At 32.3% G+C, this 12,582-nt stretch overlaps 1 protein-coding gene across 1 annotated transcript; it reads right to left on the bottom strand.

The window, feature by feature from the left end:
* Positions 1-306: 306 nt before the first annotated feature.
* LOC137814687 (serine/threonine-protein phosphatase PP2A catalytic subunit) lies at positions 307-6,349 on the bottom strand. The gene is made up of 11 exons (XM_068617553.1): positions 6,039-6,349; positions 4,814-4,870; positions 4,419-4,502; positions 4,031-4,102; positions 3,105-3,176; positions 2,858-2,898; positions 2,150-2,216; positions 1,321-1,512; positions 1,115-1,204; positions 915-1,022; positions 307-826 (listed from the first exon to the last, which is right to left on the bottom strand). Exons 1-11 carry the CDS (start codon positions 6,129-6,131, stop codon positions 761-763), a joined length of 942 nt encoding a protein of 313 aa, XP_068473654.1. The 5' UTR covers positions 6,132-6,349; the 3' UTR covers positions 307-760.
* Between the last annotated feature and the right edge of the window lie 6,233 nt (positions 6,350-12,582).

The raw sequence follows: 12,582 nt of genomic DNA, 5'->3' as shown, positions 1-12,582 counted from the left end.
CTCCAATAAAACTAGGGACAAACCAAATAAATAGCAAATTCAATTTTATTTTATTTTTACTTTTAATCAGTTCGTAATAAACTGACAATGGCCCCACATCACACCCACTGTTATATTTTACATAAGCACTTTAATTTTAATTTATATCAATATAAACGACAAACATCGTATGACAAGTAGCTTAGCAGAATTAACTTGACATCGTAACAGCAAAATATCACGTAAAAGATAATGAGAAGAAAGACAGCAACCAGTTAGAAGTGCAGGCTAACTTTAGATAAGCGTTAATGATAAGTTGAACATAAGTAAGAACGAAACTGAATCACTATTATCAAGCAACTTTAACTGAAAAATGATAGAACTTAGCAAAAACATCCACGAGACAAAAAAGATCCAGTCATATAGCTTGTAAAGCCACGAATGGGAGTTACTGAACATGAATGAAAAAAAAAAAAAGGCTGGAAAACAAACAAAAAATATCCACATTTTTGCTGGAACGATATGAATTCTGACATAGTCATCATCTTGGCGACATATCCAGATAAAGTGCCCCAGCAAGTTCTCGAGTGTAACAGATCAGTGGAAAGTTACCTGCCTACTATACATCAAAGCAGTCTTTGGACAACCCCAAACGCACGGAACGTGTATATCCATGGATATAAATGCTTACAGCAATCTCATGATGAGGATGCGCGCAACTACCTGAAATTAGTGCAGTAGAGGTAACAATGATATACCGGTATCACATTCAACAGCTACATTATAAGAAGTAATCAGGCGTTCTACGAGTCACATCAGGTTCTCCTCTTCTAGGAGCAGGTTCAAACTGCAAGAAATTCAGACAATCCAACGGTCAAGACTAAAGTTCACAATATGTCACCAGATAAATTATATTTTGGATGACAGAAAAATACCTGGATAAATGTGTGGCCCTTGCAGTCATCAACCTCCAATATGGAAGCCATGTTCCCACATCGATAACAGTAGTTAGGCGCACTAAAAATGGTAACCACCTTTTGTTCCTGTTCCAACAAAAACAATGCACATCCAAGAATTTTATACCTATAATTCTAAAGCAAGCAAATGAAAGAGAATACATCAGAACGATAATTACATGAGCCCAGTTAAATCCATCCATAACCAGCTGATGAGCTCTTGCAATCAACTTGAGGCTGTTTGTGTGATTAAATTGTTCAGATATATCCTGAAAGAAATAATGTCAATTGGAATCAAAATCAAAATAATAACAATAATAGATCTCTCAATGCTTCAAAATAAGATATTCAACAATGTAGAGTAAAAACTCAAAGCTGTGGTTACCTGGCCAAAAGTATATCCAGCACCTCGAGGAGAAATTCCCCAGCCGCATCTGTCATCTGGGTCAGACCACAATAGATCACACATGGGGCCTTCGTGAGGAACTTCTTGAACACGATCAAAGTTCCTTATGTTATCAAGGGTCTCAATTGAAGGTGAAAGTCCACCATGCAAGCAGAATATTTCTGATTCAACCTGGAAGGGAATATAATAAAATAGCACCCGGATGATCAAAAGCCTCCAACTAAAAATTAACTAAGAATTTCTAACCTTAGCCAAAATATGAAAGTTGTTCAATAGTCAATCTAACATTTTAGAGCGTAATAAAGACAAATTATATCTGTTGAGTGAAATTACAAGATAATCATGTCTATTTTTGAAAATTAGAAAGATCTTTTGACGGAAAGTGTTAAAAAACTTCCATATCTAGAAATATAATATTATCATAATCATGCTTAACCAACTACATATATTTGTTAAAAACTTGTCACTTTATATTATATCCTCCCTTAAAAGTTGAAACATTTTAGACACAAATTTAGGCTAGTTTAATCGATTGAGAAATAAGTACAGCTCAGATAAGGTGTACGACATGATAAATAAGGAGAAATGTTAGCATAACGTTGATTTTAACTTCTTGAGGAAACAGTCATGTCATGTTTAAAGATAAATGTCACATGTAAAACAAGTGGACATCAGAGCTCTTTGAACCTTTTGATAAAAAGGCAAATACTTTTAACTCCTCCTATGATATCGCAAAAAGATAATGCAATGCATTCCAAAAATTCCCCCATATTTTAAACATTCAACAGGGTAGGCAAAAGATACTAACCAACGCTGTCAATGGGAAAAAATCAAAAAGGTCTGTAAAGGTCTTCCAAACACTAGCATTACCATACCTGCACATAAATAATAAAAAACAAGAACTGACATGAAAGTGAAATAAGAAAATCATATTGTATAAAAGCTAGAAGCCAAGTATCCTTGTTTTGTACTCTCATTTTCAATTTAGACCAAAATTTTCACATTTAATATAATTATATAATTTTTATTTTGGGATAAAGCAGGGGCAGAATTACTTATTCATTACCTATGTTAACAAGAACATAGTACATTAGGCAACAGGATGATATTCTATACCAAACAACAACTATCACGTCACTACTAAGTACTAAGACAACCCCATATCAAACTGTCACACTCATCAATATGTAAAACTGAATTAACAAAAAAATTACAGCTTAAAAAGTTACATGACACTAGATCAACAGCAAGATTCAGATGCTCATCCCAGAATTCCAGTTCAGTACATTAAACTAACAAGAAACTTGCTAAACAAGTTCTCCAGTTGAAAGGAAAAGGAAATTTCTGTACAATTGTATCCAAAACGAAATTTGAGTGATTCCATCATGGTAATAGTGATAATAAAATTGAATCAACTAAAACATCCTACACAAACAAATCTTTCTCTAGATAGAAATATCTCATGTTTATCACTTTTGCTCCATAGAACCTATAAATTAAGGTGTTGAAAACTCACTTTCGAAGGCATTCATCATAAAATCCATATACTTGAGTAATCTGCATTAAAAAGCGATAAAAGGAACAATTAGTTCAACAGATAATGAACAACAAAGGCCAATATAAGTCTTCAATCCCAGATAAAAAAAGTTTAGAAATAATTTATCATCAAACACCCATACAATACTAGCTAATTTCTGTGTCATTCACAAATAACTACGAGATCAGAAAGTAACTTATAGTTTTGAAAGAGTTCAAGCAGAAACCTGACGGCTTTCATGGTTTCCTCTAAGAATAGTAATCCGCTGAGGATACCGCACTTTCAGTGCCACAAGGAGCTGGATAGAATAACAAATTAGTATGTCTAACATACATTGTCAATAAAAAAATTAAGAAACAATAATATGAAACAAAAATAAATATCAATGTAACTTTATCATTTCATTCCACATCCCACCTTATAAGGAAAATTATGTGATCTAAAAACTATCATAGCATAACTGCATAAGTAAACCTGGAGAAACTGTTCAATCCTCTAAACAGATGAGTGTCTTTCTAATGACTGTAAAGAAATTTACTAGATAAATTATCAAGATTTAGAAAATTCTTATGTTGCTTCAACCATCAAAAAACCTCAAAATCAGGAAAATTTAAAGATCAATCCTGAAACATCTCTAAGAAATTCAACTACATACATTAGTTGCAGGTTTGAGATTTCATCAGAATATATGACCTTTTTTAAAACCACTACAATGCCTAAAATTGTATGTGAAACTACTTTATCTATTATTCACAAGTTGAAAAAACTAATCCTGAAAAACGATTGTAAGATAATGCAAACTTGTATATAACTTTAATGCATATAAAACACCTTTCATCTCAGTGAGCCTTCTAAATATTGACAAGTTGAAAAACATTTGCTACTCAATTATCAGGTGCCTTCGGCACATTCTAAACCCTGAATTATTAGCTATTTGGGAATAGTTCCATTTTCTATTTTCAACCTAGTAGAAAGCGCTGTCTAAACTTCATTAAATACCACAAGGGAACAAATTCCCAACCTAATGCATGAATATAAAAAAAATTACGACCCCACAGAGAGGCTTGGGGACAGAGTGAATACCAAATTTTCAATAAAAATAACTATCCAAAAGTTAAGAAAAACAAACAAGTTTATGTTGGTTGTACTTACAGTTACAGTCTCCACTGAATAGTAACCCCGGTCCACATAATCACCCATAAACAAGTAGTTAGTGTCTGGACACTGTAAACAAAACAGGTATACTTACAATCCATACCTAAATAATCAGCAAAATATATTATCCAGAAGCTGACAAAAATATACCTTCACATAATGCATTTGAAAAATTAAAATGTTACGGAACTTTTAACAAAGTATTAGGGTCACAGAGGAGTTAATTAGTAGTTCCTGAATTTTACAATTTCCTCTTCAATACCTCTGATGCACTTCAATCTTCAAAAGCTTTTTCTTTGACAGGTCTCAATTAGTTTATTTAAGACATTCCCCAGCTGAAACAGAAGATTGACAACAGAAACAAATCTATAGTCAGAAATTATACCTTCCCTCCAATTCGAAACAGTTCAGCAAGATCATGAAACTGCCCATGAATATCGCCACAAATTGTCACAGGGCTTTTAACAGGCTGCAATACAGGAGAGACAACCCCAAAAAATAATTAGTGTTCTCTCTATATAACACAAGAAACTAGTAATTAACAGATACACAGAAATACAGAAATACAGTAACGTAAAACATCTAATATAACACAAGAAAAGTAAGCATTTCCTCAAAGGTTGAAGCATTTATGACTTAACAAAAGATACATGCAAGGCAAGCAAGCAGAAGATCAACAACAGCGATGCAACTTAAATCAATATTTAAGAAATAAGAGATAGAAATGACATCGTTGAAAATGAAGACGTAAGTTAAAAGACTGGAGGAAAGAGTTGGCACCTGAACATTACTTTCATCTATTAAAATCTCCTTAGCCTTCTCGCATAAAACTCTGACCTGCAGGCAGAGCAGAAAACACAATTATTATTTATTATTTTATTTCTATTTTCCAAAATGTAAAAATACCAAAAGGAGTAGTTGAAATTTGAGATAGCTCCCCCAAAAAAGGACACGACTGCTTAAAACAAGCAATACATAGACAATAAACATAGAATAAAATGATGGCAAAACCTTTCCTAAGACACATCACTCGGGTAGTAATGAAATCCAGACACTTTTCCTATCTCAGTACATTTCAAGAAAACAAACTTAGTGAGATAAGATCTCTGTAAGGAAAGACAAATGAAGCAATCTTGCTGCCAAAAGACAGACAATCTAGAAAAGACCACTAAAGTAGTACCTCTACAATGCATTAAGCCCCAGCATTCCTTTCCATTAAACAAATCAATCTTCAACCGTAATTAGTGTTACGTTTCATTTGAAACAAAAGCCATAGCAAGCCAACACTCGGTCAACTGGCATGTCAACAAGCCATGTCTCTCTTTAGAAAACCCTCAACAACATGCTACTATATTCAAAAAAGGACAAGTACATTACCGTAGGTGTCTTCGGTGTTGTTATATAATCATAACTGAAATTTCACTCTGATAACCTACAGTGACCTATAAAGCTAACCTTTGTCGTGTGTTTAATTATCAAGATGAAAGTCCAATCCTAATAAGAGAACAGCCCTAATTGCACAAAAATAACTGTCTAAGCTTTGTTCTTCTTAAATTTACCTAATGGGATATTAGGTAAGTAGCAACAGATCACGAAAAATCAAATTTCCAGCAGCGTCGAACAGTTTCAAATACAGATACTTTTTAGTTATGGTCTCCAAACGCTCAACAAAACAAAACATCCATGTAACCTCTAAGAGAACATCGAGATAATCTTCTTCAAACGAAACTCGCTAACAACATGCTAAAACGCCTAAAAGCAGATTCCACATCCCTAAATCGTTTTCCAGTGAACAAGCACCACTAATCTCCAAATCGTTCCGCATCGCGTCAAAACGCGACGAATCATCACATCTGAGTCGCCATTACGTGAAATCAACACACGCGCTGTTAACAGCACTCCTATTGAGCGTGAAAAGGTAACAAGTACACAAATCGAGGAAAATTGGAGACGTGAGTGACGGTTTTTTAGGTAAAAGACACAGATCGAAGGAATGGAAAGGAACCTGTTGCTCGGAGAGTGGCTTGCACTGCATGAGCTGGGAGATCTGATCGTCGACATCGTGAGAGGATTCGGAGAGCATGGAATTGGCGCCCATCGCGGCGGTGGAGAAGAGGAGCGAAGAATCTCCGGCGCTGTTGCAGTGAGTGAGAAGAGAAGGTCCAAATGAAGAGAGAGAGGGCGCGTGAGATAACAAGCAACTAAATGCTTGATTTGCACGGTGTCCAACAATCCTTTTTTCCTTTTTCTTTTTCTTTTTCTTTTTCAGATTTTTTTCTTTCTCAATTTACCTGTGGAGGGAAGGAATTCACACGCACCACAAAAAATTGAAAAAATGTTTATATATTTAGACTAAAATGACTTTACTCAATAGTATTATAACATATATAATTAATTACTTTTTCATTTGTTTATAAGTACTATAGTTATCACAAAGATCAAATTATTTTTTTTAGATGTATATATATATATGAAAATAATAGTTGATGAAATTAATAATTTTAAAAATATTAAAATATTAAAATGTTAATATTTTCTGAATGGAGATAATTTTTAATAAATTAGATAACAATGTAAAAGTTATATATAGTCAATATATTGTAACTAATATATTAAAAACTATAATTGTAATTAATTTAAATATATATATATATATATATTATAATTTAAAAGTTTATTTAATTATTTTCAATTTAGTTTCATCACATAACATTGAATTAATATTTATTATATTTCAATAATATTAGAAAGTCAAATATAAAATATATAATTGTATTGAAAAAATTACTGAGCATCAGATAAACATAAATTATTAAGATCAAGTGTACGCATAATAATGATTATTTCAAAATAAATATATTACGTGAGATTTTAACGTGAAAGCTGATAGTATAACCTTTTATCTTTTTGTAAAATATAAAACTAAAGTGAGTTTTTTTGTTAAGCAGAAGTAAAAATTATAACATTTTTAAATATAAATTACAAACAATACATTTCTTAAGTTATAAATCTATTATAGGACAATGGTTTAACTTAATACTAATGATATAAGAATATAAGAGTAATAATCATGAAAAAAAGATTTATGTATTGAAAATATAAATCTATGTATGATTATTTGATCATAAATAATAAGTTTGTTTATAGATTTATGATAATGATTTAAAAACTATATAGATGATTTTTTTTATTAATTAATAGTATATTTTTAATTGTAATACATAACTATTATTAAATAGGTTAAGGCAACTTAAATTAAGAAAGGTACTTTGTTGACCTAAAATCTAATATTTTATTAAAAATAATATAAATTATCACTAAAATAAATTAATCATTTATTTATCGACTTTTATCTGTGATTTGAATTCATACATTGCATACTGTTACTTATGTACAGTTCCAAATTCGTGTGTAATTTTGTTCAAACTAATTATCTGAAAGAAAAAAAATTGTATGTAATAAATAGTGGTACGTTAATAACTATTTTATTAACTCTTATGACCTCAGTTTATTTACTTTTTTTATGTCAGTTTAATTACTTTATTTTATGTTTGTTTATACAATAAATATATATATATATAGTATTAAAATTAAAAAAGTAAAGCCATTAATGATTCAGTGATAAAAAAAAATAGATATGGTAGATGTATCAGTTGATAAGTTTTCTAAGACAATATTTTCATAACAAGATATTTAAAATAAATCTTGTGGAACAAAGTTTTTGGAATATATGAAATGTTTTTCAGAACAAATTTTTGGAAATAATTTTTTTTAAAACAAGCTAGAATGAGTTTTTAAGAACAACCTTTTTAAAACATGAGATGTTTTTTTGAAACAAACTTTTTTTATGGTACAAATTTAACCATATAATCTCTCACTCTAGTAGCAGTGGAGATTCACTTACATAAAATTTTATGACCCTAAAAATATACTATTATCAGCTAAATTAAATTTGTGCTTAAATCATTTCTAAAGTAGCAAGTATGATGAAATAATAAGATAAGAATGAGGTGTAAACATGATAATTATTCTAAAATCATGTTATTAAATCATAAAAAAAAACAAAATTCAATATATATATATATATATAGGTAAACGTTCTTATTGGTTAGAGTTTTTACCATCTTTGCTTGGAGCATTTAAACATGCCATTTTACAATACCTACACACTTGATTCATATATTTTTCCGACTACAAACATTAAAAGAACTATTATTATACTATTAAAATTTTAATCAATTTTATTTTTTGCCGACTTAAGATTAAAATTTTAACACAATCGTTATTCTATCATGTGCCATTATATACATTGTAACAATCTTTCACAAATTTGCAACTTTGGACTTTTTGCAATCCTCTCAAATTCGTTACTATGTTTAATATGTAAAATAGACATCAGTGTGTGATTCTCCTGAACTTAAGTGTCAATCTCAAACCAATTTTTATTGTTTTTTTTCATTTATTTTCATATTAATTGACATCAATGTATACTTCATTTGTAATTAATATATCACTATCATATTCTAAATATTGATCAAAATTCAAGTGAATTTGTTACAAGTTAATTTTTACAATGGCTACAATTTTATTTTATTTTTATAAAGTTTTCGTGTTAGGCATCACTATGCAACTTGACATCTCAGCTAAGCTGACACCTCAAGTGACAACAATCATCTGCTATCACATGAAAAAAAATATTATTAAAAAAAGAAAAAAGAAAGAAAATACAAAAATATGGGGGGACTAGACCAAAACCCATATGTTAACACAAACGATACATAGGTAGATTATACCTATTCATAAAGAATTCTAAGAACAGACTAGCTAGGAGTCTATTATACCAATGAAAAGATTCTCTATGAATAAATCCTAAATTAGCCAACTTATCAGCACACGCATTCCCTTCACGAAAAATATGAGTTACCCTAAACCTGATTGTCCCACAAAAATTAAGACAAGTATTCCATCGATTCTGAAGCATCCACGGAACATTAGTCCTAGCAGTAAACGCAACACAAACCAAGGCAGAATCACATTCAAGCCAGACATTAGTAAGTCCCATTTTTTGAGCTTCCTCCATAGCATGTATAACTCCATAAAACTTAGCAACCAAAGCAGTTTGAACTTCAAGAAATGCTGAAAAAGCACCAATAAATTCTCCCATACTCCCACGAAAAATACCTCCACAAGTAGCAAGACCAGGATACCCCTAGCAGCCCCATCAGTATTAATTTTGACCCAGCCGGGTGAAGGAAATTCCCATCTAATAGGAAGAGGACGAAGAACTTTACCACTACGAGTCTTAATACCGAAAAACTTAATCACGTTGAAGTCCAACATATAATTCTTCATTGAAGCTTTAGACGAATTTCCCACTAGACAAGTTAAATCTTTAATTATCGAAATAGCCTTAGAAACCCCAATCTTATCCTGAAATCTAGCATAATTCCTCATACGCCATATCATCCATATAGAAAAGGTTATCACCGCAAGCTTAATCAATTTAACCAAAGGACTACCATCACTCTTAATAAAAGAAAGTAGATCATCCTTGTTAGAGAAATGAGAAGTAAGAAAAATTTGTCGTACCCAACTCCAAATATGCAATGCGTTAGAACATTCAAAAAATAGATGTTGAATAGATTCCTCTTGCTTTTCACAAAGCGAACACATAGAACATATATGCAAACCCTTATTCTGAATATGTTGATCTGTAGGAAGTCGCCCATGAAAATTTTTTCAGAGTACTAGAGTTTTGGAAGGAGGAATAGATGAAGACCAAATGAATTTACCCCAACCACCTGGAACTCCTGGTTCCAAGAAAAAAGTCCTAGCCGATTTAAGAGTGAAATGACCAGACTCATTTAGAATCCAATTAGGAATATCCTGTTCCTCTCTAATCATGATATGATTAAAAAAAAGAGGCATCTGCTGTAAAGAGAAGGGAATATTCCAATCACAACCTGTCCAAAATTGAGAGACTGTATCCGGAATGCTAACACCATCAGATAACCCTGCAATATTTGCTAAAGAAGTAGTAGAGCACCATTTATCATTCCAGAAATTAATAAAAGAACCTGTACCAACAGTCCAATAAGTATAGTCAAGTATGGTAGAATAAAATTGCTTAATTCCAGGCCAGAGAGAGGAAGATCTATAAACCGTTCGAAATTCATATTTTGATTTAAGAACCCTGGCTTTCAAGAGTAAAGACCAAGGTTTGTCGCTATAAGCAAAGTTCCAAGCAAGCTTAAGAAGATATGCATTATTTTCATGATGAAGATTAATGATATTCAAGCCTCCATCCTCAAGAGGTGAACAAATTTTCCCCCAATTAACGGTAGCAATACCTTTTTTCAGAATATCACCAGTCCAAATAAAATTCCGACATCACTGCTCAACTTGCTTAATAAGTGAAACAGGCCACTTATACATATTAAAACTATAAGCTAGAGATCCAGTAATCACTGTATTGACCAGCTGAATTCGACCCATCATGCTAAGATATTTACCTTTCCAAGATGCTAGCTTCAATTTAACTTTATTAGCCAAAGGTTGAAGAAACCGACACTTTGGAGCACCAACAAAGATAGGCACTCCTAAATAATGGAAAGGCAAACAATCATGACTACAGGAAAGAATATTTTGAATTTTGGTGACAAATCTTGGAGAATTATCCATGGTGAAGAAACTACTTTTAGAGTTATTAATATATTGACCAAAAAAATCACCATATGTTTTAAGAAAAGAACTCAAATTTCTAAGAGACTTAATATCCCCCTACAAAAAATAAATATGTCATCAGCATACAAAATATGAGAGGGAGTGAGATAACCGTGCGGACTGGCCATATTTAAAATCTTCTTATCATTCACAAGCTTAGAGAGACCTCTACTAAGAACTTCCTCTGCAAGACAGAAAAGTAAATGAGACAATGGATCACCTTGTCTTACCCCTCGACTGCAAGGAAAAAAACCCACCAAACTACCACTTATTCTTATAGAAAGCATAGCTGAACGGAGAATTGTACTAATCCAACCGACAAATGAGGGGTGAAAACCAAAGCGTTTTAAAACTAATAATAAGAACTTCCAACTTAGAGTGTCAAAAGCTTTATGAATATCAACTTTGTAAGTCACATTACCTCCTCTAACCTTTTTAGAAAGCAGGTTAATAGCTTCAGAAGCAATACCAATGCAATCCTGAATCTGTCTACCCTGCACAAATCCATATTGATTAGGAGAAATGATTCTAGCAGCCACAAGTGCAAGCCTATCCGCCAGTATCTTGGAAATAATCTTAAACTTGAAATTAACAACAGCAATTGGCCTGTAATCTTTAATGGAATCAGCACCCTGAACCTTTGGAATAAGAGATACCACATTACTGTTCATTTCAGGGAGAACCCAGTTTTATTTAAAAAACTGTTGAACAGCTTTGCAAACATCTGTCCCAATAATTTCCCAGCAAGAATGATAGAAAACACCACCAAAACCATCAGGACCAGGAGCACTATTACCGTTAAGATTAAAAACAACATTTTTAATTTCAGAGAAATCTGGACACTTAATCAACATCATATTCTCCTCAGAGGAAACCATCGCAGGAATATAAGTACCAATAAAATCTTCCATATTATCAGTATCCAGAACATTAGAAATAGACTCAGCATAAAGATTTTTATAAAAGTCCAAAATATGATCCTCAATGATTTTAGGATCCTCCATAACCTCATTATCAATCCGTAGACGATGAATCCCACTAGAATTATATCTCCTTTTGACCACCGCATGGAAAAAAGCAGTATTTCGATCTCCATCCTTGAACCATAACATCCTAGTCCTTTCTTTCCAAAACAAATATTGACAGTGAAGAGCATGATCAAGCTCCTCCTTAGCAATCTTTTCTTGACAGAGAAGTCCATCACTATCAGACAAACTAGCAGTCTCTAAGCTTTTTTGAATACCAAGAAGGATGTCCTGCTTAAGAAGAACTCCATTATGAACATTACCAAAAGAATTTTTATTCCAGTCTCGGAGCTCAAGTTTCAACCTTTTTAACTTATGTTGCAAGATAAACATAGGACAACCAACAACCTGATTAGCCCAAGAATCATGAATAAGCTTTAGACACGAAGTGTCCTGAAGCCACATTGAAAAGAAACGAAAATTGCTAACCTTCCGCAAAGAATTACTAGCAAGACTAGCAAGAATAGGGGAATGATCAGAACAATTTTTAACAAGAACCTGATAAGAACAAGATTCCCATTCATCCAGACACACTCCATTACATAAAGCCCTATCCAGTCTTCTGTGAATTCTATGCAACCCTCTCCTTCCGTTACACCAAGTATAACAAGATCCAGTAAAAGACATACAAGAAAGATCATTAGTATTAATCCAGTCCAGGAATTCATTACAAGAAACCTGATTAGGAGCCACCCCCCCTTTACAGTCATCCGTCGAGAGCACAATATTAAAATCTCCCAGAATACACCAAGGCCCTGTGAAGAAACTAAGATCCCTCCATAAAAATCGTCTAGACAAGTA

This window comes from Phaseolus vulgaris, chromosome 1 (genome assembly GCF_000499845.2).
Source record: "Phaseolus vulgaris cultivar G19833 chromosome 1, P. vulgaris v2.0, whole genome shotgun sequence".
Lineage (NCBI taxonomy): Eukaryota > Viridiplantae > Streptophyta > Magnoliopsida > Fabales > Fabaceae > Phaseolus > Phaseolus vulgaris.
The sequence above is the reverse complement of the archived record's forward strand: the minus strand, read 5'-3'. Positions and strand labels throughout refer to the sequence as shown.